The sequence below is a fragment of the Macaca nemestrina genome, chromosome 2, assembly GCF_043159975.1.
Source record: "Macaca nemestrina isolate mMacNem1 chromosome 2, mMacNem.hap1, whole genome shotgun sequence".
In the NCBI taxonomy this organism is placed as follows: domain Eukaryota; kingdom Metazoa; phylum Chordata; class Mammalia; order Primates; family Cercopithecidae; genus Macaca; species Macaca nemestrina.
Genome location: NC_092126.1, coordinates 99,368,379 through 99,395,583, shown reverse-complemented (window position 1 = coordinate 99,395,583; position 27,205 = coordinate 99,368,379). Strand labels below are relative to the sequence as shown.

At 43.3% G+C, this 27,205-nt stretch overlaps 1 protein-coding gene across 12 annotated transcripts in view; it reads left to right on the top strand.

Moving 5' to 3' along the window:
* The window catches only part of LOC105480158 (diacylglycerol kinase gamma), a 213,552-nt gene that overhangs the window by 60,923 nt on the left and 125,424 nt on the right, over positions 1-27,205 (top strand). For 11 of the 12 annotated variants that reach the window (XR_986315.3, XM_071091410.1, XM_011738673.2 and 8 more), the window contains exons 4-10: positions 1,521-1,686; positions 2,265-2,327; positions 10,933-11,103; positions 15,087-15,136; positions 19,026-19,100; positions 19,793-19,915; positions 25,114-25,231. Coding sequence is in view for 11 of the 12 variants with exons in the window: in XM_071091410.1 (XP_070947511.1) it covers positions 1,521-1,686; positions 2,265-2,327; positions 10,933-11,103; positions 15,087-15,136; positions 19,026-19,100; positions 19,793-19,915; positions 25,114-25,231 (766 nt within the window). In the remaining variant the exon portion in view is untranslated. Of the gene's footprint in view, positions 1-1,520; positions 1,687-2,264; positions 2,328-10,932; positions 11,104-15,086; positions 15,137-19,025; positions 19,101-19,792; positions 19,916-25,113; positions 25,232-27,205 lie in introns of those variants that run through there. The other variant, XM_071091413.1, reaches the window with a different exon arrangement.

Below are 27,205 nucleotides of genomic sequence, written 5' to 3'. Positions count from 1 at the left end.
GAAAAGAGAGGAGGAAGAAAATATTTTGTTATTGTGTATTAGGAGAAAGGAGAAGGATGTGGGAAGAAGGGACATTCTGAGGCGATGAAGCTACAGAGACAGCGAGGGACAGAAAGAGTGTGAAATAAAGAGACACAGAGACTCGGGGACAGAAAAGGAACAGAGACATGGATAGCTGTCACAAGAAATGTGAGCCTACCATTTGCTTCGAGTTCCCCTGATCTGGTAAGAGCCTCTTACCAGATTCAGACTTCCTTCACTCTGCAAAGGAGATGGATAGAACAGTCAAGCCTGGTGCTAAACAGAAATTTATTTGTGGGCCCCCCAGTGGGTTGGGGAGGCCATTACTTGCTTTTAAGGTCAAGATTTTGAACCCAAACTTGTTTATACACATGTAAGCCAGTCTTTGGTTCTGGGAAGTCCCCCAGATCTCCCAGAACAGACAAGGGGTTAAATGCTACCAACATTTTGATGGGCACACCAAGTAGACTCCTGCAAAGGGATTTTATTCTCATGGCTGCTATTATTCACAAAAGCTTGCACAGCAGATCTCGGAGTAGTGCTTCCTCAAATGGTTTCCAGGAGCATCTGCCGATTTGATGAAGAATCTGATGCCATCAAAGCACAAGCCAGTGATGACTCACTGCAAACTGTTGTTGTTGTTGAGTGTTTGCTGAGTGCAGCAGCCCTTTCTGGCAAAGCTGCTCCCAGCCTGGGACCAGAAGCCAGGCGGTACCGGGAGAGACACAGCAGGAAGAGGGTCTAGTTTTTGGCATATCTCTTGGTTCTACCTTCTGTCCTTGGCTTCCTGCTCTTCTCCTGGTGCCTAAAACCTTCACAAGGACATGTTTTGAGAAGCAGCTGAGCCAGAAACACACACCCCCTTGTTATTTGAGGGTTTTTCCAGGGAAGATCAGGACTATGAAAGTAATGAAGGATGGAGCCTGTTCTTTTCTCTTCCAGGTCTTTCCTACTTTCTGAGACCTGAATACTCAGGCATCACATCCATCATGGCACAAGAGGGAAACCAAGATACTACAGAAGAACCATTTCTTTCCATCATATTTTCAACTACATCCTTCTTCATCTTAACTAGGATTCCAGAGCACAGACCTTGTCCCCGCTCATTAGAGCCACATCCCTCACACGGGCCTGGACTAAGGGAGAGCCCTGCACTTTGGCCTCCACTCCCAAGGCTCACTCTCCAACATCTCCCTTTTTATCTACATTTACATAATATCATTTCTTATTACAGGAGCCTGCCCTGGTTCTGTGCCCCACCAACCCCCAATATGCAACTGCAGCATTTTCTCTTTCTTACATCCATCCCCCGCACCCTGTGCCTCTCATTCTCTATCACTTCCCTGGCCTTTTCATTCCTGTCCCCATCAGCTCCTCCATGTCCTGCTGCCTCCCTTTCCATTTCTTTCACCTGCCAGCTTTTCTATTCCTTTTCCTTCTCTCTTCCTCTCTGTCCCTTTGCTTCTCTCCACTGATTTTGCCCTTTTGCTCCTTCTCAGCCAATTAGCTATGATGTCTTCAAGCTGTTCATGAGGGCATACCTGGAGGTGGACCTTCCCCAGCCACTGAGCACTCACCTCTTCCTGGCCTTCAGCCAGAAGCCCAGACAGGAGACCTCTGACCACCCGACGGAGGAGGCCAGCAACAGCGAGGCCAATAGCCCAGGTACACAGAGTGTTCCCCAAGATGGGCAGACCTTGTGCAGCTCTCACCCCCTACCACAGCCACAGACTGCATTCCTAGAGGGTCCCCTGAACATAGTAACTACCCCATGGGTGCGAATATGAACCAAGAGACAGGGACGCCCTTCCTCAGAGCGCTTTACAGGAAGCCCTGATGAACCTCTCAGCAAAAGGAATAAAGAGGAGGCATAATTCCTGCCACTACAGATCAAAGAGCAGGGTGGGGAAAGAGGAGACACAAAATAACATATGGCAGGGAAGAGAGCCTTCAGCAAAGGCTGACAGTCCACGGATGGAGCACATTCAGCTTCTGTGTCCAGGCTGGGACTAGCCTGGAAGTGTTAGAGGAGAGGGAAGCCATGATCCCTGTATTCCTGGAGCTTGGGCTATAATGGGGGAGACACAGTCAATCCCAATAAGTGAGCATGAACCCAGCTGACAGTAACAACCAGAGACAGACACAACCCAGGTGAACCAGGTTCCATCGGGAGGTCCCGTACCTGCCCTTCCAAGAAGCTGGAAGGCCTGGTCTGGTCTTTAAATCTTCTTTTTGTTCCTCAGATACTAATATACAGAATGCAGAGAATGCCACCAAAGCAGATGAGGCCTGTGCCCCTGATACTGGTAAGTCTTTGGAATATAAGATTTGTGGGAAAAGTGGGGAATATCTCATCCCTGGGGAGAAGTGGGGAAACCTAACCAATAGTGCTGTCCTTATATAATTGTGCAATCTTATGCAGATCTGGTCCTCCTGTGGCCTTCAGAACCTCCATCTCTGGGGCTCCTGTCATTTGAATGTTCTGGGATTCTGAGGCTGGGTAAAGGTTTTTGCTTTACTTGCCCTAGAACAGAGCAAGTCGGGACTTGGAACAGCTTGCTAGATGTTTCTCTCTGATGTGTCTGCCTGCCCAGAAAGTGAAGAGCCTTCTCAGGAGAAAGTGTGTGTGTGTGTGTGTGTGTGTGTGTGTGTGTGTGTGTGTGTGTGTGTGAGAGAGAGAGAGAGAGAGAGAGAGAGAGGGAGAGAGAGAGAGAAGTGGCTGTGGCTCTAAGGCTGAGGTGCAGATTACCAGTGGTTAGCTGGAGAGGAACAGAGCAAGAGGGTAAAAATGTGCCGTGGTTGACTTCCAACAACATATATACACTATTTTGAGTAAGTTGAAGAGTTGCTAATAAGTTAGCAAGGGAAGCCAGCTCAAACGGTCTTGAAGATGTATTTGCCAGGCATCTGCTCATTACACATTTCATTTAAGCTTCACAATCACACCACTTTACACATGAGGAACTGAGGCCTTAAGAAATTATATACCACTGGTGTGACCTGTGGAGCCAGGGATTCAATCCAGAATCATCCAACCTCAAAACTCCTGCAGTCTTTCCTATACCAAGAGAGGACACAATGGTCCTGGTGGTGTGGTTGGTTCCTGTGGAATGAGCAAGGCTGCACTCTCAGCGGGGCTGCTGTAGTGGTGCCTGCTGCCCAGAGGCCCACTGTTGGGCTGTCAGAGATGTGGAATCTTCCCTGACACATTTATCAATGGGAAGCCATTCCTCTCTGCTGTTGACAGGCCAGGCCCAAGGCCAGAAGCTCCTGCGAAAATGAGAAGTAAAGGTTACCGTACTTAATTTCTGTTCTCATATACAATATAAATGTCCTGAGTACTATCAACTCAAGTTGGATCAGGCAACAGAGCATGTTGCTTAAGGAGCCAGGCTGCCTGGGTTTGATTCTCAGAGCCAACACTACTTAGTTCTGTAACCGTGGACATGTTTGAACACTGTCTCTGTGCCTCAGTGTCCCCAAGTGAGATAACAAATGTTGTTATGAAGGTTAAGTGAGTTAGATATGTTAATGCTTAGAATAGTGCCTGGCATACAGTAAATGTTTGATAAATATATTAGCATTTATTATTCAGGCCACCTTCCAGAAGTACTCTTTATTCCTTTTTTTTTTTTTTTTTTTTTTTTAGATAAAGTCTTGCTCTGTCCCCTAGGCTGGAGTGCAGTGGTACAATCTCAGCTTACTGCAGCCTCAACCTCCCAGGTTCAAGTTATTCTCGTGCATCAGCCTCCTGAGTAGCTGGGATTACAAGAGTGTGCCACCACACCTGGCTAATTTTTGTACTTTTTTAGTAGAGACAGGGTTTCGCCATCTTGGCCAGGCTGGTCTCCAACTCCTGACCTCAAGTGATCCACCCACCTCGGCCTCCCAAAGTGCTGGGATTACAGGCATGAGCCACCACACCCAGCACAGAAGTATATTCTATTCTTAACTCAGTATGGTCTGCCATTATCTCCTTCAACCTGCACCCTCAGTCTCCAAGTATGTCAACTGGGCATCCTCTTCTCATGAAAGGTCTCTCATGGGCTCTCTTTCTCCCAGGTTGCTCCTGAAGCTTTCAATACAAAGACCCAGAAAGTCCGACCTTTTTTTTTTTTTTTTTTTTTTTACTGTGCATTATCATTTTATTGAAAAGCTTTATAGATATCCAAAGGTGAATTCCATCTCTTGGGATGTGCCCAGGGGAAAAAGAATGCAGTTTTTATTTTTATTATTATTATTATTACTATTATTATTATTATTATTATTATTTTGAGATGGAGTCTCGCTCTGTCACCAGGCTGGAGTGCAGTGGTGCGATCTCGGTTCACTGCAACCTCGGCCTCCCAGGTTCAAGTGATTCTCCAGCCTCAGCCTCTCGAGTAGCTGGGACTACAGGCCCGTGCCACCATACCCGGCTGATTTTTGGTATTTTTAGTAGAGACAGGGTTTCACCATGTTGGCCAGGATGGTCTCAATCTCCTGACTGGTCTCAATCTTGTGATCTACCCGCCTCAGCCTCCCAAAGTGCTGGGATTACAGGCATAAGCCACCCCGCCCAGCCTATATTTTAAATATATATTTTAAATATATATAAAACAAGATAGACTAGAGATACTGCAGCTAAGAGAAGGGGAACTCATTGCAACAGGGACCTGAAATGAGAGAGTTTCTTCAACGTAGTTCTAATCTTTTTTCCTGTCACAGCAAAAAGAGAAACTGGAAGGATTATCGAGTTTTCAGTGTTTAACTAAAGGCCTGGTGGGATAAACCGTTCATGATAGATGGAAAGCAGAGCATGGTTGGGGAAAAACAGTTACCGCCGGATCATAAGCTCAGCAAACTCCAGGCTACGCACAGAGCACCAGAAAGCAAAGACTAGGAGCACCTGTGCCTTCCTGATGGTTTCAGGGACAGCAGCAGCCGGGCAGGACTCTGCAAAAATGCTGGCTCATCCACGCCCTGCCCAGCACGCCACTCAGCCATGCTAGTCCAGAGCCACTTGGTGAAATGGACATAAGGCACAGATAACTCTTATATCTTCTAAGGACTACAGGAGGCATATTCTGGCATAAATCATTCTCATACTAGGGAGGAAAGGGTGAAACTAGTAGCTCTGAGATTTTAAACTCCCAGCAAGAAACTCAGTGGTGAAAAGCATCCTGCCCCAAATTTTTTACCTAGAGACTTTTCTTTTTTTTTCTTTGAGATGGAGTTTCGCTCTTGTTGCCCAGGCTGGAGTGCAATGGCGCAATCTCAGCTCACCACAACCTCTGCCTTCCAAGTTCAAGCGATTCTCCTGTCTCAGCCTCCCAAGTAGCTGGGATTACAGGTGCATGCCACCACACCAGGCTAATTTTTCTATTTTTAGTAGAGATGGGGTTTATTTTATCTGGAATTTCAAGAGGAACCTGGAAGAAGATACAATTCATTCATTGACGTTCCAAATTGTCTGGGCAGGTTGTGTTTTAGTGGGTAATGTTTCTGAGCTACCAAGGAAGAATTTATTGGGGATATGTCATTATGTGATATTTGAGAAAAGATGATCGATGATGATAATGGAAATTAGCTGACTTATTTGACCTCCATATGTATTTGCAATAGTTGTATCATTCTGGGTCTAAAAGAGAAACTTCCAGAGATTTCCTCCTGGAGAAGTGATTTTGTGATGTACCATTTTCCTTGTGTATGGGAAAAATCAGCCCCCTATAGTAAAATCATGAAAGGGCAATTATCTGACTCTTGGCCCAAGGAGTTACATAGCATTTTTTTCATCTTCTTTTGACACTTGAGATTTAAGGGGAAAAAACCTTTTCCTGCTAGGCCCTCTTCCACAGATGTCTTAATTAGATGTCCCTGTTCACCAGGAACAAGAATTATAGGGCCAGGCGGTCACCACAGAAAGGGGCCTCTGCCAGCAAGGAAGAGCCAAGTCTTGGACTCACCTTCAATCAGGCCATCTGCTGGAAAGACCAACCTTTTCCTGTTGTCCAGGTGGAAGCCAGGGGAAGAGCTTAGATTCTTATTTCATGTGGCCTGTCTAGGCCTATCAGATCAGTCTCCAAGCTCAGATCCAGCAAAGCCCACTTCATTCCCAGAGCAGGGCAGGCATGTGTTTTGCCTATAAAGACAACAGAGCGGGGCTTTCAGGGTCCAGACTTTGGCTCAGAGGCCTGAGCAATCTATCACTGTCAAAATGTCAGCTCAGGAAAGGCTGAGCCCACCCTTCCCTTCATGAAGGCCCAGGACTAACTGAGATGAACAAGGAGAACTTCAGTGTCCTGGTGTTCCGTTAGTTTCTTGGCCTGTTGAGATGTTTCAGCAACTTGGAATATTGAAATATCAAGGAAAGTCTCCTAATATTTTGTGTTAGTTTTTCCAAATTGTAAAAGCAATATACTCACATTGTAAGAAATTTGAAGGACACAAAAAAATAAAGAAACCACAAAGATCAGTGGTGTCAAGGGTCAGGGGAAGGGAAGGATGAATAGGCAAAGCACTGAGGATTTTTAGGGCAGTGAAACTACTCTGTATACTATAATGGTGAATGCATGTCATTGTACATTTGCCCAAACCCACAGAATGTAGAACACCAAGAGTGAACCCTAATGCAAACTATAGACCTCAGGTGGTAATGATGTGTTGATTTATTCATCAGCTGTAACAAATGTACCACTCTGGTTGGGGAGTGAGGCATGGTAGGCTATGCATGTGTAGGGAAGCAGGGTGTGTGAAAACTCTCTGGACACTTTCTAGTTTTAGTCTGAATTTTACAGTGCTCTAAAAAGTGTGTTTTTTAAAAAGCACAATAAAAATCACCCATAATTTCACCAATGCAATTACATGTGTGTGTGTATGTGTGTGTGTGTAATCTCCTTGTAGATTTTTCTATAGATTTTTTACAGAATTGGGATCAGACTGTATTGTATAGATAATCTGGGACCCAGTTTCTTCTTTTTTTTTTTTTTGAGATGGAATCTCGCTCTGTTGCCCAGGCTAGAATGCAGTGGCACAATCTCAGTTCACTGCAACCTCTGCCTCTCAACCTCTGCCTCCTGGGTTCAAGCGATTCTCCTGCCTCAGCCTCCTGAGTAGCTGAGATTACAGGCACCTGCCACCATGTCCAGCTAATTTTTGTATTTTTAGTAGAGATGGGTTTTCACCATGTTGGCCAGGCTGGTCTCCAACTCCTGACCTCAGGAAGTCCACTCACCTTGGCCTCCCAAAGTGCTGGGATTACAGGCATGAGCCACCATGCCCAGCCTTGGGACCCAGTTTTGTTCTTCACTTAGTTAAGTCATTTACTTGAAGGATTTCTGTAGTTCAAGACTTTGGGTAAACATCAGTTTTAATGCAATCCCCTCTTTAAACAGATGAGAAAACTGAGGTTGAGTATGGTAGAGTAAGCCTGCTTGTGTTAAATCACACACACATACTTTGTGTGTTAAATCACACACAATTGAACACAAACTCAGTGCTGGAATCACAGTCTTCTGCTGCCTGGCCTGGTGCTCTTCCCACTATGCCACACTGCCCAACTGGTAGGGAACAAGTAACACAGATACCAAGAGAGAAAGTGGAACAAGTCAGGTCTGCCCAAGAGCCCTCACATGAAAGCGTTTAGGACATGGCAACAGGACAGAACCTCTGCGATCTGGAAGAGAGTGTTGGCCTTTTTACAGGTGGTACCTGAGGGACATACTCAGATGGCCATAGGTTAAGTGTAGTTCATATAAGGCAGAGTGAAGAGGAAGAACACTGTCATTCATAATGGGACAATGGCAGTGCCTCTCAGTCTTCCTGGACCCCTGCATCTCTATGACAGGAGTGAGCAGCAGACTTCAGTGAAAACTAGAGAAATAGTTCAAGATCCAAGGATTGAGGTATAAATTGGCATAAATTGCATGTTTTAAGTGTATAATTAATTAATAAGTTTTGACATATGTATATACCTGTAAAACTAGTACCACAATTAATATAATGAACATACCCATAATCTCTAAAAGTTTTCTTTGTAATCCCTGTTTTCCACCCTCTTTACCCACCCACGCTTCATCCCCATACAACTACTGATCTGCTTTCTGCCATATATATTAGATTGCATTGTCTAGATTTTATATACATGGAATCATACACTGTCTACTCTTTTGGGTCTGCCTTTTTCCACTCCACATAATAATTTCGAGATTTATCCATTTTGTATGTATCAATAGTTCACATATTTTAGTTGCTGATTAGTGTTTTAATATATAGATATTCCACAATTTGTTCATCTGTTAACCTACTGATGGACATTTAGATTGCTTCCAGTTAATGATTATTATAAATAAAAGGGTTATAAATATTCTTGTGCTTTAATGATGTTGAGTGTCTTTTCATGTTCTTAATTGTTTGTTTATTTGGTCTTATTTAATTTCTTTTTATGTATTATGAGGCTCAATTTGCTAAAATATTAAGAACGTTTGCCTCTGTGTTCATGAGGGATATTGATTTGCATGTTCATGTCTTGTCATGTCATTGTCTGTTTTTGGCTTTAGAGTAATGCTGGCCTCAAAAATGGGTTGCGTAGGATTCCCTCCTCTTAAATTTTCTGGAAGAATTTGTATAGAATTTATGGTACCTCTTCACTAAATGTTGAGTACTGGATTTTCACATTCCTACAAATACTCCTGAGCTTTGTTTTTAGGTACAGTTAGGTTACTTGGAAACAGTCTGATCTTTTTGGATCTATCTTTTAAGCTTCACCGGACAGGACCAGAAAGGCATTTTCTCACTACTGAGAAACAATGCTTCTGAACACTCTATCGATGGTTCATGAATCATGGGGGTTTTCTACCCTGGTTGGTGGGAATAGGCATCACTCCTGGTTCTCTTTGCATTCCAGGGATTATTCCCTCTAATCCTAGTTCTTTCCCCAGCCTTAGGTGTTTTCCTTCCACAAGTGTGCTGATTCTACTCAGCTGAATAACTCAAGGGAACTCTCTGCTGTCACTCAAAGGGGACCTTCTACACATATTCAGAGCTAGCTGTCTGTGCATCCCCTCCTCTCCAGTGCCTGCTCTGTGAACCCTAGCCACCATGGGTTCCAGGTTCCAGCTTCACCTCCACTCAGAGAGACCGCCAGGGTTAGCCTAGCTTCCCCTCTCTGTGCTGCAGCCTAGCAGCTCTTTCCAAACAGTCTGATGTGGCAGTTGTAGGAGTCGTCTCATCTTCTCAGAGATCAGTGTTTGGTCCTCCCTGATAATGTAATGTCCTATGAACCATTGTTTCATACATTTTGTCCAGTTTTGTCACTGTTTTAGGTGAGAGGGTAAATCTGGTCTCTGTCAATCCATTTAGTCAAGTAGAAGTTATTGGTCGTGTTTTAATTGATGAATAATCTGAGGACCTAGCAATAACTTTGCGTGTAATGGACTGCACAGTACAAAGGCCTGTTCCCATGTTTTCCTCCAGTGACAATCTTAATACTTCATTAAATATGTAATTTTATTACAACCTCCCCTATCTCACTATCCCTATCTTTATCTCATCCTATTGTATTTTCATCTCTACTTGTCGAACCCTGAGGCTTTCTGCTTTTGTTTAATAAAGGTGATATCTTCTTGCATCCTGCTAAGGGTCTTGTCCAGCAGAAAATTATTTTGGAAAATCCGGTCTTCTGAGACCTCAGGATGAAGCTTTCTTTCCTTACTTTGCGGCTGCATTTCACAGGCTCCATCTTGGTTTCTTCATGAGGCCCTTTGTAATATACAAAGTGTGTCAGTGACCTTTGGTCTCTCCTATTGTCCATCTGGATGATTGTTAACTCCCTTCTCAGACCCACAACCGAATCCCTGGAACCTGGAAGGCTTTCATCTAGCACAGCCCTGCTTGCCTAAAATGGAATATTTACTTCCATTGCTTGGTTGGTTGTTTCTCCGAATGAAGCGTGTACAGGTAACATTGCCTTCCTCAACAGACGTTACTATCAAGGCTGTCTCTCCCACTGCCTCTACCTTCAGTACTTTGTTACTTGGTGGTATAATATTACAACACCTAAAATATTGGATTTTCCACTGCCCACCTTCCCTTTGTTCCCTGGTTAGTTGTTTTCTGTGAGTTGTACACTCCTAGCAGATATTAAGAGATCATTTCTGATGAGCATGGAGGTAGAGAGGGAAGACAGCACTCAAAGTATCTCAAAAAGTAGAATTCACACAGGCAAATAGGGGTGCCCCATTTTCTTGTTAGTAATAGATCTTATATTTCTGAACCAGAGAACAAAGTGTGGAAGAGACGAAGTGTTTTCCTACCTTAGACAGCAGAAATTTTAAAGGAAAAACTTGCCCCATTCTTGTGGTACAATAATCTACTTTCTGCATTTTCTTCATCCAAATGATAAGACTTGCAATTAGTTTGAGTTCCTTCTAGTTTCTAGAGATGGGTTGATCATCAATCCCAGTTTTCTCTTTTGAATATTCATCCTTTATGTGTGTTTAAATGTGTTTGAAAAGAAAATCGCAAGGTCTATTAAGAAATGACTGTTGGCCATTTACCATTTTGAAATCCCAGCCAAAATTACTTCTACAAGTTGGGTAGGTTCCCAAAAAAGTAGGCCATATGACATTTATCTGTTGATTATTGATATTACCAATAATCACCATCATCTTTTCTGAATATTCAGAGTATAGATGAATTTCCTGCAAGGAAATAGACTCTTAAAGGGGTCAGCATGGGATCCCTTCGGAGACCATGAACTCCACAAGTTGGATTTCTAGGGCCACTAATTTGATCACATCTATGTAACCAAAGCTTTTGAAGACACTTCTACAAAATTCTTGCCTCTACCGTGAAAAGGATGGGGTAACAAAGAGGGGTTAATATTTACTAAACAGAAAATGCCCTTGGATGTTTTCATTTTGCCTATCACAGAATCAAATATGGCTGAGAAGCAAGCACCAACTGAAGACAAAGTGGCTGCAACCCCCCCGGAACCCCCCGTCCCTCGGTCTTCAAGCTCGGAATCCCCTGTGGTGTACCTGAAGGATGTTGTGTGCTACCTGTCCCTGCTGGAGACGGGGAGGCCTCAGGATAAGCTGGAGTGTAAGTGCTCACCCTGTCAAGGGGCTTCATCTTTTTCCTACAGAAAGATCTGGGGTTCTGTCCATTATTCCTGAACACACTGGAGATTGAGCTGGTATCACGGATATAGGTCCTGCGTCTTTGGGGAGGTTTCTTTGTCCTGTTACCAGCAGTGATATGAACAACTCCTAGAATCCACCCTGGGACATAGTACCAGTTGTGTATCATGTGGGAAAGGCATCTGAAACCCAGGCATTGAGAACCAGAATCTGGAAAGGGGAAGGGGTTCCATCAAGCGGTCAACACTTCCTTGCTTTGCTGGCAGGACTTCCTGAAAGCCTTTACTCAGAAAACTGCTACCTCCTCTTAATAGATTTTTTAAAGAAATATATTCAACATCTGTTCTCCTTCCCCCTATTCCGTGCCCAGGCAACTCTTTATGAGGAAATATTCTTTTCTTGAGATCTCATCAGTCTCTGTCTTGATAAGGCTTTGTCCATTTCTCTACCTACGCCCCACCCCAAGATTACTGGCCTCTAGAGAACGAGGAGGCCAGTTAATTAAAGGAGTTGAGCTTGGTTTGGTGGTGCTACTAAAGTAGGTTTTAAAAATATGTCTTCAGGAGGAGAGTAAGAGCTGGGGGCAGAAAGTTCACGGTGGCTGAAACAGCCTGCAGTCTTGTAGATGATTCAGTCCAGGTATGGTTTCTCTGGCTTCTGTGAGCCTACAGACATACTTTTAAAAAATAGAAGATGATAGGACCTTGTTAAAAAATTTGTATTGTCTTTGCTTCTCTTGGGAACTTAAGTAGACAGCAAGGCAAAAAAAAAAAAAAAAAAAAAAAAAAAAAGTACATTATACCCAAAGTCAAAATTCAAGTTAATAATAAGACTAGTCAACAAAACTTAAACATAAGCAAGGGAAGTCTGCCAAAGGTTAACTCTTGCCAAAAACAAAATGAAACAGTTTGCTCATTAGCTGAGCTTAAAATCTCTCCCATAGGTTGGAAGTGTTAACAATTGCAAGTCTTAAGTGCTAGTTTGGTGGCAAATGTAGCAGATTGCTGTTTTCTTCTAGCTAATGTCAAAAGTGAAACATCAAATTATTTCCAGCATTTAGCTGGATTTTGAATTTCAGGCATTGTATTTATTGGTAACTACCAAAGAGAAGGTGACAGATTGTTTTATATTAATGACTCTCCAACTGAGTCTTATAATGACCATGCAAAGAAACGTTAAAACTTGTTATTATAGAAAATTTCAAAGATAAAAGTAGAGAGTACAGTGAACGTCCATGGCCCCATCACCCAGCTTCAACAATGATCAACTCATGGTCAGTCTTGTGTTTATACCTCCCACCCATTCCCTCTGCCTCAGAGTATTTTGAAGCAAATTCCAGGCATCATATAATTTTATCTGTAAATATTTCAGTATGTACCTCTAAATTCACAGACTCTTCTTCTTTAATATAACCTCAATACCATCATCACAGCCAAAGAAAATGATTCCTTTTACTATTATCAAATAGTATTCACATTTTTCCAATTATCTTAGATATTTTTAACTGTTTGTTTGAATCAGGATCCGAGTAAAATTCATATATCACCACTGGTTGTTATGTGTCTTCACTCTCTTTTAATCTTTCGGATCCCTCTCCATCTTTTGCTAATTTTTTCCTTGCAAATTTTTTTTTTTTTTTTTTTTTTGAGACGGAGTTTCACTCTTGTCGCCCAGGCTGGAATGCAGTGGCGTGATCTCTGCTCACTGGAACTCCATCTCCCAGGTTCAAGCGATTCTCCTGCCTCAGCCTCCCGAGTAGCTGGAATTACAGGTGCTCGCCGCCATGCCCAGCTAATTTTTGTATTTTTGGTAGAGACGGGGTATCACCATGTTGGCCAGGCTGGTCTCGAACTCCTGACCTCAGATGATCTACCCGCCTCAGCCTCCCAAAGTGCTGGGATTAGAGGTGTGAGCCACCGTGCCCGGCCTGCAAGTCTTTTGTTGCAGAAACTTGGTCATATAGAGTTTTCATTTTGGTTTGCTTTTTACTAAACCATATCAATTTATATCCTTCCTTAACTTTAAGGACGGAAAACAAGTTAAACTTTTCTTTGTAAAAACCAAGCATGTATTTTTTTGGAAATAATAGACTGAAGTCCCACACCTATTGCCAATGCAATAATAACAAGAACAACTATCATCAATAAACACCTTATATTTGCTAAGCACTTTGAATGCCTTCTCATTTTAACCTCACCGTAACCTAGAAGGAAGGCACAAGAGGGTTAAAAGACTTGTCCAAGGTTACACTGCTAAAATTAGGATGCTTACTCAGGCCTTTCTAGTTCTATTGTTCATGCACAGTAGGACCAGAGAGAGGTCAGCGCTGGAGAGTCGCCTAGGCCCAGAGACCTGGAATAATGCTAGCAGAAAAGGTCTGTTTATGTCATTCAACCATCTGCTGGGTGAGTCATCAGCGTATGATACATGCCTCAGACTGGGGCCTTCTGAGGAATCACAAAGAATCGAAAGCCCATGACCCTACCTTTAAAGGACTTTGACTTCGCGAGCGATGCACCCCTGAAAAAAACACAAGGTACAGAGACATTAAAACATCTAGGAGGAAATGATGACACAAGGGCAACTTTGCAGAAATAAGGGGACCGGGCTGATACGTGCCCCGAGGTGTTGCACCGAATGGGTGCTCCACAGAGAAAGCAGGCATGATGAAGGGTTTTAAGGAATAGCAGGAAAGGCCAGGGAGCACGGAGGCTCATGCCTGTAATCCCAGAACTTTGGAAGGCCGAGGCGGGCGGATGACCTGAGGTCAGGAATTTGAGACCAGCCTGACCAACACGGAGAAACCCCGTCTCTACTAAAAGCACAAAATTAGCTGGGCGTGGTGATACATGCCTGTAATCCCAGCTACTCGGTAGGGTGAGGCAGGAGAATCACTTGAACCAGGGAGGCAGAGATTGCAGTGAGCCAAGATCGCGCCATTACACTCCAGCCTGGGCAACAAGAGCGAAATTCCGACCCAGAAAAAAAAAAGCAGGAAAATGAAGAAATGCTTATCTCTGCTTCCTGCCATCCCGACTTATGAGACCACAGACAGGATCTTTGCCTTTTGGTTGAGTAAAATATAGGTTTCCAGGTCCCATAAGTAAACGTGTAGTTCCTTGTCCAAAATTTTCTCCCAGAACTTCCTTATCCTACATCACCTCCCTGCAGTTAGAACATGATTGAAGATGTTTCTGAATAGCATGTTTCCAAATACCTTTTAGAAAAAGGAAAAAATGGCTTCTGTAACAACTACTTCATAGCATTATGAAGGATTAAGTAATAATGAGAAAGTATATAGGACAATACCTTGTATATGTTAAATGCTATATATAAATGTTCATTTTAAAAGGAAAATAAAAATTAGTGACATCTGTTGAGTGTTTTCTATGTTCTAAGCCCAGTTGATTTGGCCTATCAGTTACACATTAATCTTCATAATAATCCTAGGAGAAACCAGCTATTATTATCTCCACTTTATAGATAAGGAAGCTGAGCTCAAAGAAGTTATATAACTTATTGGGCACTCCCCAGAAGTGGCAGGGCAGCCCTAGGATTTAAATCTGCCTAACTCTACACTTTCTATGCTCAATAGAAGCAAAATGCTGTTGCCTCTGCCCCACCCCCAGCTGGGCATTTGCTTTAGGTTGTGTTCTAGTGACACTGAAAGGTGTTCATGCTCCCCAGGGAATCATACTCATGACCTGGACTTCATCAGCCACATAGGTATTGCTTAGACAGGTCCAGAAGCCAGGTGGTTCTCCTCCCTTGGCCCAGCCTCTCCTTAAGGAAGTCAGACTCTGCGCTCAGAGGGAGGAAGAGCTGGCTGCCACAGCCTTTGTCACAGTGGTGACAGAACTAATCTAAAAACTTGGCAGCATCAAAACTTCAGCCATCCCTGCTTCTTAAAGGACACCTCAAGGCTTACCTCTGTGTTTCTTACAGTCATGTTTCGCCTCTATGATTCAGATGAGAACGGTCTTCTGGACCAAGCGGTAAGTTCTCACTCTAAATATCCCTCACGGACCTGAGAAAGGCTGGGGGAGCAGGGAGCAAGCAGAGGAAGAATCTGAAAATGATCAGTTCTGTCTTTATAGTAATAGCAATGTCTCGATGCAGGCTGAGGAAATCCGACTGGGACCTCTCCACCTGCTATTTCCTAAGGGCCAGCCTTGCAGAGCGTGAATGCCAACTTACCTTTTCACTCTCAAAGCCTGGGATCATCAAATCTCAGGATGGAGGGATGCTTTAGCATGTGACCTAGTTTAAATTCCCGTTCAGTTCACAAGGTCCTCCTGCAATTTCCTGCAGGAGTCCTGAGGCCAAGAGGAGAGGGCAGGGGAGGCAAAAAGACTAGGGGAAAAGGGCACGAGAAAGGAGGCTGCTGGTCACTGCTGATGTGCTTTGGCATCACCCTTGGCTGCTTCTCCTACTCCAGGGCACTAGCCTAGGAGTCTGGTTCTGTCTGCTCTAATGTCAGGTCATGTTCCCATCCTGTTGCACCTGAGAAAGCCTGAGACTCACCCTTACCCCTTCAGGAATAGGCAAGGATCAGTCAAGGCTCATGGAGTAAAAGGAAGGATGGAAAGAGAAGAAGGCAAACAGAGTCAGATAGGCCCTGTGATCCTGACTGTCAATGTCAGAGATAGGGCTCATTAACAGGAAGGCCCTGAGGTTGAGATGCAAGGGGTTGAGTCAGACCAGAGGAAGGAAGGAGGGGAACAAGTCCACTAGACCAATTGAATCATCCCAATTCCCTCTAAACCCCAGGGTGCCTCTGTGGGAAGCACTGTGGCTCTTCAGCCACATTGCAATGCTGTGGGTTGGGTCATCTGTGGGAACATCCAGAGGATCACATATTTACTGGTCATCACATATTTACTTGGTCATCACATATTTACTGAGTGTCTGCATTATGTCAGGCACTCTTCTAAGCACTGGGGGTATGGCAGTGTAGCCAACTGACAAACTTCCATGCCCTCATGAAGTTTTCATTCTAGTCCAAGCACAGACACTAAGCAGCATAGTAAAAACATGTATCAGGTAGAGATGGGTGCTAAGAATAAAAATAAAGGAGGGGAAGTGTTGGAAGAAGTTGCAGCTTTAGTGAGGGTGGCCAAGGAAGGCCTTTCTAGGACGGGGCATCTGAACAGAGGCATGAAGGAGGTGAAGGAGTAAGTCTAGGGGAAGAGCCTTCCAGGAGAAAGAACAGTGAGTGTGAGGATCCTGAGGGTGCCTAGGATGTTAGAAGATTCGCTCCAGGCCAGTGTGAATGGAGCAGAATGAGTAAACAGATGAGATCAGAGCGAGGGAATGAGATTAGAGAAGTCATGGGATGGGGGTAGGGGAGTGGGGAGTTTGCAAAGCATGTTAAATTTTATAGGTGATTAAAAGTGTTTATCTTTAGCCAGGTGTGTGGCTCACACCTGTAATCCCAGCACTTTGGGAGGCCGAGGCAGGTGGATCACGAGGTCAGGAGTTCAAGACCAGCCTGACCAATATGGTGAAACTCCGTCTCTACTAAAAATACAAAAATTAGCCGGGCATGGTGGTGCACGCCTGTAGTCCCAGCTACTCCGGAGGCTGAGGCAAGAGAATTGCTGAACCCTAGAGTTGGAGATTGCAGTGAGGCAAGATCATGTCACTTACTCCAGCCTGGGTGACAGAGGAAGACTCTATCTCAAAAAAAAAAAAAAAAAAAAAAAAAAAAAAAAAAAGTGTTTATCTTTTACTCCAGAGAAATGGAGAACCATTGACGATTTTGAGGAGGGGAGTGATGTGATTGACTTATGTTTTAACAGAATCACTCTACTCCGGGTGCGGCGGCTCATGCCTATAATCCCAGCACTTTGGGAGGCCGAGGCAGGCAGATGACCTGAGGTCAGGAGGTTGAGACCAGCCTAGCCAACATGGCAAAACCCCGTCTCTACTAAAAATACAAAATAAATTAGCTGAGCATGGTGGCAGGTGCCGGTAGTCCCAGCTACACGGGAGGCTGAGGTCGGAGAATCACTTGAACCTGGGAGGTAGAGGTTGCCATAAGCCGAGATTGTGCCACTGCACTCCAACCTGGGTGACAGAGGGAATGCAAGCAGGGATACTGGTTAGGAGGCCATTGAAATAATCAAGGCATGAAATGGTGGTGGACTTGTGCAGGGCAGAATCATTGCAGGTGGTAAGAAGTTGTTAAATTCCAGATACATTTTAAAGGTAATATTGGTAGACTGAAGCAAATCTCAAAAGAGTTATCTGATTCAACCTGGAATCCCTGGCATATGGACTCCCAGTAACGGTGAGGTCATCCACTACCTTAAGACAGCCATTCCACTGCTGGAGGTGAGGCTGGAGAGGGCTTCCTTCCCGAAAACAGGCACTCCTCTGTCCGCCGGGGAATCGTTTTCAACTCAAAACCTGCTTCTGCTCCCCTTCTCCCTCAACCCAGCAGGGAGGCCAAAATAGCCAGTCCTCAACTCCTCCCTTCCCTGCATCCTTCTGCTTCCTTCTGTCCCCCGTACCTGGCCAGGACAAGTGGAATACCTATCCCATACAATAGACCTTCGAGTATTTGAAGGTGCTATCACATCTCCCCTAAAATCTTCTCCAAGCTAAAATTTCCCTATTCCTATGCTGGTTCTCATAAGGCAGGATTAAATATCCACTTTGAACAAACTCTGGTTTGTCAATGCCATTCCTGAAATGTGGCACAGAACAGAATCCATCCCCTATGACCCTTTAAGTGTCCAAACGTGGCCCGATCAGGAAGACCTCAGGAGAACTTTTTCTTTTTGAAATCTGCCAACTCTGCTTCTATTTACATAGCCCAAGACTGAGTCCAATTCTTGGTTCCTGAATTACATTTTCTCATTAAATCTTGGACCCAACCAGATTCACAAGTTCTTTTCTATTGGAACTTCTGCCGAAGCCTCTCCCCACCTTTGTGCCCACTTTCTTACCCTCATCTACTGGCCTATCCTGTAGTTTTACAATGGATTGTTTCTTAATTTAAATGAAATATAATTTTTTTAAATCCCTGCTGGGTTTTAGCTGGCTATTTTGACCCAGCATTCTATCTGGTGGAGGTAACACTTTTGAACCTTGCTTCAGTCTACAACATGTCCTCCCAAAGCAATCTTACTATGAACATCTTAGCTGGTGCCTAAGTGGTGCTAACGTTGACACCAAATTCCTCTGCAGTCTGGTATGTTTCAGCAGGGCTCTCAGAACACTGACTCATTGGCAGCCAACAATTCTGTGAGGTTTTTGATGGAGCCTGGCCTCAGTACCAAAGGGCTTATTCATCAAGTAAACATATTCCTCATGAGTTTCCTGTTCACGGACTCCTGGGCAAAGGGCTGGACCATGGTAAAAAGGAAACAGAGGAGATAACAAAAGGAATCAAGATCATGGTACCTGAGCTAAGACACACACAGTAACCCTCCATGCAAGAGAAACTGGCCTTGAGTGGGGAGATGGATCCCAAGTTGCTAAAGCTGTGGGGATGAGTGATAAGAAGTGACAGGAGAAACCTGCCTTGGTTTGTAAGTATTTGTGGAAGTGATAATCACAAAGAGGGATAAAAACAGGAGTGCTTTCTATGCATTCCAAGTTAAAGCACAGAATAAGGGAGAGAAGGTGGGTCCAGGAGAAGTCAGTGTTAATGAACTTTTTGCATACCTCCAGCTTATGCATGCTCTGTGCTTCTCGTGAGCTTTGTGGTCGAGACAGAAATAAACTGAGCTCCTCACAAAATGCCAGTTACTGCACCAGCTTCTTCTCTTGCCCTGCCCTGTCCCTCTTCCCACTGGGCTTAATTTTGAGTTCAGCTCTTAAGGACACACTTTTGGTTGTCTCCTTTTGATATTTTCTCCCTTTGCTATTTTCTAGGAGATGGATTGCATTGTCAACCAAATGCTGCATATTGCCCAGTACCTGGAGTGGGATCCCACAGAGCTGAGGCCTGTGAGTTTCTGTAAGGATGGGGTGGCTTTGGAGTGAGCTTCTGAGATGGGAGGGGGACACACTCGGGACATGAATGAGTGTTTACTCTGCAGGTGCTCCCAGACTCATCTTCTTATAGGCAGCTTCTTTGGAGTCCTGCACTTTACCTCCCACCTCTCTGATAGGAAAAATGTAGGCATCAGGAAAATGTGAAGACATAACTGAAATAACCATACTAATCTTTTCACCAGTGCTAAAATGTTATAACAGAAATTCATCAGTCAAAGAATTTAGAGAGAACTGTAGAGATTTCTGTTAGAAAGAATTGTAGAGATTTTCCTCAATCACCAGATAAAATGAATTATAATAATTACATTTGGGGGCTCCTATGTGTCAGGTATTTTATTATTCACTTTACATTCATTTTCTCTAATCCCTGCTACAGTGTTGCAAACACAACAATATTATTTCCATTTTTACAGATAAGCAAACCAGAGCCCACAGAGTCAGGGTGACTGACCCAAGGCCCAAGGGCAGAGCCAGACCTGGAAGCCTGACCTCCTCACTCCCAGTCTGCTCTATTCACACTTAACGGGAGGGGAAAGGGTAAAACACAAACCAGATAATGCAAGACCAACAAGACAGCAGAGGCAGAAGGCAGGTAGACAGGTTGATGATGAAAATGGACAATGATTGCTCTTCGGATTCCACAGATATTGAAGGAGATGCTGCAAGGGATGGACTACGACCGGGATGGCTTTGTGTCTCTACAGGAATGGGTCCATGGAGGGATGACCACCATCCCATTGCTGGTCCTCCTGGGGATGGATGACTCTGTAAGTCAACAAGCTGGAGTTCAGAAATCTCTTGCCATTCAGGAACATTGGGCTCCACATTAATATCCACATATCACTTTGGCTTCTGCTCCAGACTGCCCAACAGATGTGCCATGCATTCTAGACCAGCCCCAAAGTCCTCTCTATTCACATTATCTTGTATCCATTAGTGCCTGAAATATATTCATTTGACAGACATTTACTACGTTATTACTACATTAAAAATACTGCTGTGAGGGCACACAGACACAATATCTGCCTGCAAGAACCTTATACTCAACCGGGCAAAGGGCCACAAACTTCAAAGAAGAATTCTGTCTTTTCAACAAATTAGGTTTAAAAATGCTAAGAAAATTGGGGAAGGAAAGGTGAGAGGAAAGACAGAAGGGAGAGAGGAAAAAATACAGACTTGTTGTAGGGGTGGCTTCCATGAGTGTATCTTATTTAACAATCAAAACAACCAGATAAGGTAAATATTTTTATCCCAATTGACACAGATGGAAAACTGAGGTTCTGACCCTAAGGAGCAAAAGGAGGAGTGAGGATTTGTCTCTGACACCAAAAATAGTGCACTTTGTAATATCTCACACGTAAGAGTTAGGCCAGTGGGAAGAAACCTTGGAAGGTGTTGACTTGTCCCTGAAGAATGCATGAGATTTTGATGTCCCATTCTTGAGAATAAAGAGCAGGTGGAAAGACCTAGAGAGAGTTTATGGCTTGGAGAACAGCTTGATTAAAAACACAAATGAAAGAAAGTTCTGGGTGTGTTAGGCAAATCTCCCATTTGATCAGAGTAGGGCATATGTGTAAAGGCTTAATGTGAAATTGATGGTTATATATACCTTCATCTGACCCAGTTACTGCGTTCTCTACCTATTTACCAAGTGAACTCACTTCCATACATGAGGTAGGGAAGACTAAAACTAGTAGAAGCATAAATGGTGACATTAAGCGTCTACTAGTCACACTGGTGGTGTGACAACACTACTTTGAGATTACAGATCTCAAAGATTACACTTCTTTCACACTATTCCATAGAGAGGAACAGAGCAGCAAGTGCAGCTGGGTGAGCCTCTAGCTGATCAAGTTGCCTATAATATCTTCATTTCATAGCTCTGCAATTCAGGACTAAAGCTGAGCCCCCATTTCTGAAACTCAAGAACTAAGAATTGGGCTGGGCGCGGTGGCTCAAGCCTGTAATCCCAGCACTTTGGGAGGCCGAGATGGGTGGATCACGAGGTCAGGAGATCGAGACTATCTTGGCTAACACGGTGAAACCCCGTCTCTACTAAAAAATACAAAAAAAAAAAAAAAAACTAGCCGGGCGAGGTGGTGGGCACCTGTAGTCCCAGCTACTAGGGAGGCTGAGGCCGGAGAATGGCGTAAACCTGGGAGGCGGAGCTTGCAGTGAGCTGAGATCCGGCCACTGCACTACAGCCTGGGCGACAGAGTGAGACTCCGTCTCAAAAAAAAAAAAAAAAAAGAACTAAGAATTGTACAATCATTTCATAGCATGTCCAGTGCTTTCTAAGCGCTAAGGAGAAATCAAGGAACCAGGATCTACATGACCCCCTTCTCATTCCTTAGAACCCTAGAAAGTCAAGCTGGAAAAGATCTTTGTGGTCCCTGGTTGATTTCCTTTGTTTTACAAACTGAGACCCAGAGAGGTGAAGGAACTTGCCCAAGGACATCCACTGAACTGGCACTAAAGATCATCCCTCTTACTCGGTCATATCACACCTCTCACCCAATGATCCTTTGCCAAGAAGCTTTATGTACAAGAACCCAATCTAGGAACTGGAGGAGCTCAGATAAGTTAGATATACTTTCTGCTGATTTTACTCACTCAAGATTATACTCAAATCAAAACGGAAGTTCTGCTTTGTTGCTGTTCCAAAACACCTTTTTTTTTTTCTCATTTAGGGAATAAAGATGGGACATTTTAGTTACAGGGAACCAATTTCCATTTTCTGTTCTACTTTGGACTTGCTGAGGTTCAGAATACCACCAACTCTTTGCATGGAAAAGACCCGTTGTTTTGTGACTGGAGGAAGGAGAGCCCATCTACTTCCTCAGCGTTCTCCCCAGTGTCTCCCCTAAATGCCACATCAGCCTTGTAAAAAGCTCTATTTTACATCAGGAGAGTGGCCAATGCAAGTTTAGTTTTATTAACCAAGAGTTTTGTGCACTTATTTTTAAATATGTACTTTAAAATTTTTTGACACTATTTGGGGTTTTGGAGAAAGCCCCCATCAATGTCTTAAAAGTCCACGGCTTCTTGGGCTTTTTCAAAACCCACATACAATCACTGAAAAGTCTAGGGAATCGCTGAATGGGATATTTGCAAAACAGACTCTCTCCCAGGGAAATCGTAGCAGCAGCATAAAAGCTGGCGAGCACAAGGAAGGCTCCTCCCACATTCTGCAGCCACCATCATGTGGAAAGGAAAGAGCCACATGATGGTGCTATAACCCAAGCAGAAACATTACTTTATCCCTAGTCATGGTCCCTGCACTTCTTATATCCATAAAAATAGTAGCTGAGAAAGGGGGATCAGCTAACTGACTTAGCTACTAGAGGTGTTTTCAGATACATTGACAGCCCTTTGGGCTACATGAAGAAGTCTGCTGAAGAGTGCTATCATTTTCCTTCCACCCATACAGGAAAACCCTGGCTTGCGAAGTAGAGAAGAGGGATGGAAAGAGCATGGGCTCTGGCCAGCAAAAGACCCAAGTTTGACTCCTCCTTCAGTCCTTCATTATCTGTGTGGGTTTGGGCTAGTTACAGAACTTCTCTAAATCTCTGTTTCTCATTTCTAGAATGGGAGTAAATCTACCTCCTTCCATGTCAACAAACACTTTTTAGTTTATTTTGTGTCTCCCAGCATCTGGAATGAAATAAGAACTTAATGAAAGTTTAAATTTACAACGTGTCAGGCATTGAACTAGAAAATTTACTTACATGATATCACTTAATTCTTACAAAAATCCCTTGAGGTAGACCTTGGTCAAATGAGTAAATGAATGAATCAGTCTTTTGGTAAATCATTATCAATTTCTGAATGCATTTACTAAAGTGGAGACCATTAGATAAGAGGGTTTTAATTCTATAAAACTCATATCCTGGAATAAGCAGGGTTTGAGGTAATGAGAAGAAAAGAGCTTCTCTGTCCCAGAGGAGGAAGCTAGCATTTGGAAAAGAATGTGAGCTCCTCTGGAGATCATAACAGAAGCCTGGGCACAGGCCGAGGTCTGGTTGCAGTGACCAGCTCGAATGCATATGCACCCCAGAATTGCATTTGAATTGCATTTGAGTCCCACACATTGGACACTATGTCCATGACCATCAGTCCTCATCACCTTACCGTAGCTTTTACTGCTCATAAAACCAGCCCAAGAGTGTTACCTTGCGATGGAGCCTACGAGAAAGGTTCACGGATCGCACATGCAGGAGGGACGTTCCTCCAGCCACAGCCTCAAGCCGTGCAGTGCTCCCCTGGGGTGGGAGGTGGGAGATGCGGTGCTGCAGGAAAAGTGTGTGTCTGTGTGAGGCTTGGTGTGCCTAGTAGGTGGAGGTGATTTCACTTCTGAACAAAGTCAGGAGGAGATGGTCTAACCCTCTCTCTGTCTTTTTACTATTTTATCTGTGTACTGAAAGCTGATAAGAGGAATACATTGTTTTTTACTAAACTCTTTCATCTTGATTATCACACTAGTACATGCATACTGTAAAAAATTTGGAACGCACAGAAGAAAGTAGAAATCAGAGAATACAATAAATCCATATTGCTACCAGCTATAGCCAACCTCTATTAACAGGTTAGTGAAATTAATTCCCATCAAAGATCTATTAGATAAAACTCAAATCATAACATATCATCGAAATGGCATTCTGTTTTTTCACTTAGCATCGTATCATGAGCACATTTCCATGCCATTAGATAGTCTTATAAATACCTTTTTGATTGCCACCTAACATTACATCAGGTGGATGTACTGCAATTAACCTTTTGGTAATTTTGAGACCTTTAGGATATTTCCAGCTTTTCATTATTTTAAATAATGCTGGGTTCAGCATCTGGCAGGGCCCAAAAAGGCTCATCTGACTTTTAAAAATTATTTCTTTAGGACAAAGTCGAAGAGGAGAGATTGGTAAGTCAAAGGTTATAAACATTTAAAGGATCAAGATAGATAGATAGATGATAGATAGATAGATAGATAGATAGATAGATAGATAGATAGATAGATAATAGATGATAGATACATAGATAGATGATAGATAGATGATAGATACATAGATACATAGATAGATACATAGATAGATGATAGATAGATAGATAATAGATGATAGATACATAGATAGATGATAGATAGATAGATGATAGATACATAGATAGATGATAGATAGATAGATAGATAGATAATAGATACATAGATACATAGATAGATGATAGATAGATAGATAGATAGATAGATGATAGATACATAGATACATAGATAGATACATAGATAGATGATAGATACATAGATAGATGATAGATACATAGATGATAGATACATAGATACATAGATAGATGATAGATAGATAGATAGATAGATGATAGATACATAGATACATAGATAGATGATAGATAGATAGATAGATAGATGATAGATACATAGATAGATGATAGATAGATAGATGATAGATACATAGATACATAGATAGATGATAGATAGATAGATAGATAGATAGATAGATAGATAGATAGATAGATAATAGATACATAGATACATAGATAGATGAGATAGATAGATAGATAGATAGATAATAGATACATAGATACATAGATAGATGAGATAGATAGATAGATAGATAGATAGATAGATAGATAGATAGATAGATAGATAGATAATCAGATTGTTGTTGTTCAGTGTATGCTTCTGCCAGCCATGTGGGAGAGGGTTTATTTTATCCCACATACACATACTCCCATTCAGATGTTTCTTGCTTTTAATATTTGCTAATTTTTAAAACACACACAAAAAAACTTTGTTTTTATTTGTATTTAAAACAGTAAAAAAAAAATCAATAACTCATCTTCCAAATATTAAAAAAAAGTCTTATTTAGGAAAAGGAAGAACGTGCAAGAGGCAGCCCCTGGCTTCATCCATCTCAGGGTGGCCAGCTCGGGATCTCACCTCCTATTACCCCTGCAGGGCTCCAAAGGGGATGGGCGGCACGCCTGGACCATGAAGCACTTCAAGAAACCAACCTACTGCAACTTCTGCCATATTATGCTCATGGGCGTCCGCAAGCAAGGCCTGTGCTGCACTTGTGAGTAAATTTCCTTCAAACCTCTTTCCCCCAGGCACCATCTTGCTCTGCACGTGGTTGGTTGATCCATTCCAGAGAAAATGTTGGTATTTCTGCTTCCCAGCTTGAGGGACCACCCATATTGTTCCAACAGAAGGAATAAAGTGAGGCCTTCATGTCCTGTTTTTACTCTACCCAAGTCCAATGGACAGGTCTTGGACTATTTATTATTAGAGGCTTTTTATGGGCCACTGACTCGCTAGAAAAAATTATTAAAGTTCGCATATAATTTAAAATTTCTCATACTACTTTTATTTGGGTTTTCTAGTCAATATTTATTCTGGATATGTTCAGAGGAAACTTATTTTTAAAAAACTAATAAGCATTTGGGGCCAAGTATGGTGGCTTACACCTGAAATCCCAGCACTTTGGGAGGTGGAAGCAGGTGGATTTCTTGAGGCCAGGAGTTTGAGACCGGCCTGGCCAACATGGAGAAAACTTGTCCCTACTAAAAATACTAAGGTGCTGGAAAGGATGTGGAGAAATAGGAACACTTTTACACTGTTGGTGGGACTGTAAACTAGTTTAACCATTGTGGAAGACAGTGTGGCAATTCCTCAAGGATCTAGAACTAGAAATACCATTTGGCCCAGCCACCCCATTACTGGGTATATACCCAAAGGATTATAAGTCATGCTGCTATAAAGACACATGCAAACATATGTTTATTGTGGCACTATTCACAATAGCAAAGACTTGGAACCAACTCACATGTCCATCAATGATAGACTGGATAAATAAAATGTGGCACATATATACCATGGAATACTATGCAGCCGTAAAAAAGGATGAGTTCATGTCCTTTGTAGGGATGTGGATGAAGCGGGAAACCATCATTCTGAGCAAACTATTGCAAGGACAGAAAGCCAAACACTGCATATTCTCACTCATAGGTGGGAACTGGACAATGAGAACACTTGAACACAGGGCGGGAAACATCGCACACCGGGGCCTGTCATGGGATTGGGGGAGGGGGGAGGGATAGCATTAGGAGATATACCTAATGTAAATGACGAGTTCATGGGTGCAGCACACCAACACGGCACATGTATACGTATGTAGCAAACCTGCACATTGTGCACATGTACCCTAGAACTTAAAGTATAATAAAAAATAAAAATTAAAAAATAAAAAATAAAAATACTAAGAAAAAATTAGCTGGGCATGGTGGCATGCACCTGTAATCCCAGCTACTCACGAGGCTGAGGTGGGAGGATCACTCAAGCCAGAGGTGCTGGGAGGCAGAGGTTGCAGTGAGCCGAGATCGCACCACTGCACCCCAGCTTGGATGACAGAGTGAAACCCTGTCTCAAAAACAAAAAACAAACAAACAGAAAATCATTTTACATTCTGTAAATGCAATGGGAATTAAAACTCTACAGTTGTTTCACTTTTTAATTCCTTTAGTAAAGTCAGAGTGGAAAGGTGGGAAAAACTACAAGTGGTAGAGGAAAAAGCAGAGAGGAAGACCAGGAAGGCGGACAGGAGAAAGGGATGGGGGAAAAGAGTGATAAGGAGTAGGAAAGAAGGGGTCACAGGGAGCAGGAGGAGAAGGCAGAGGGGCTGCAGCAAGAAGGCATGGCAGGCACCAGAGTATGTGGGTGCAGAGCCCTGCCACCCACCCCATGATGTGGACAGTGACACTCAGCCTGAACCCACCAGAGACCAGGGAGCTGCTGCTGCAGGGAGGCCCCTTGGCTGATCCAGGTCGAAGTGCTTCATCCAACACGCGCATGTGAATGAGGCAGCAAGTGACCTCAGCCACAAAAGTTGCCTTGGCAGAGCTGGACCCACTGTCCACAAAGACCAAGCATCAACAGGCTGAAGAAGGGGCCCAACAGGCCTGGCATGGTGATTCATGCCTGTCATCCCAGCACTTTGGGAGGCCGAGGCGGGCGGATCACAAGGTCAGGAGATCAAGATCATCCTGGCCAA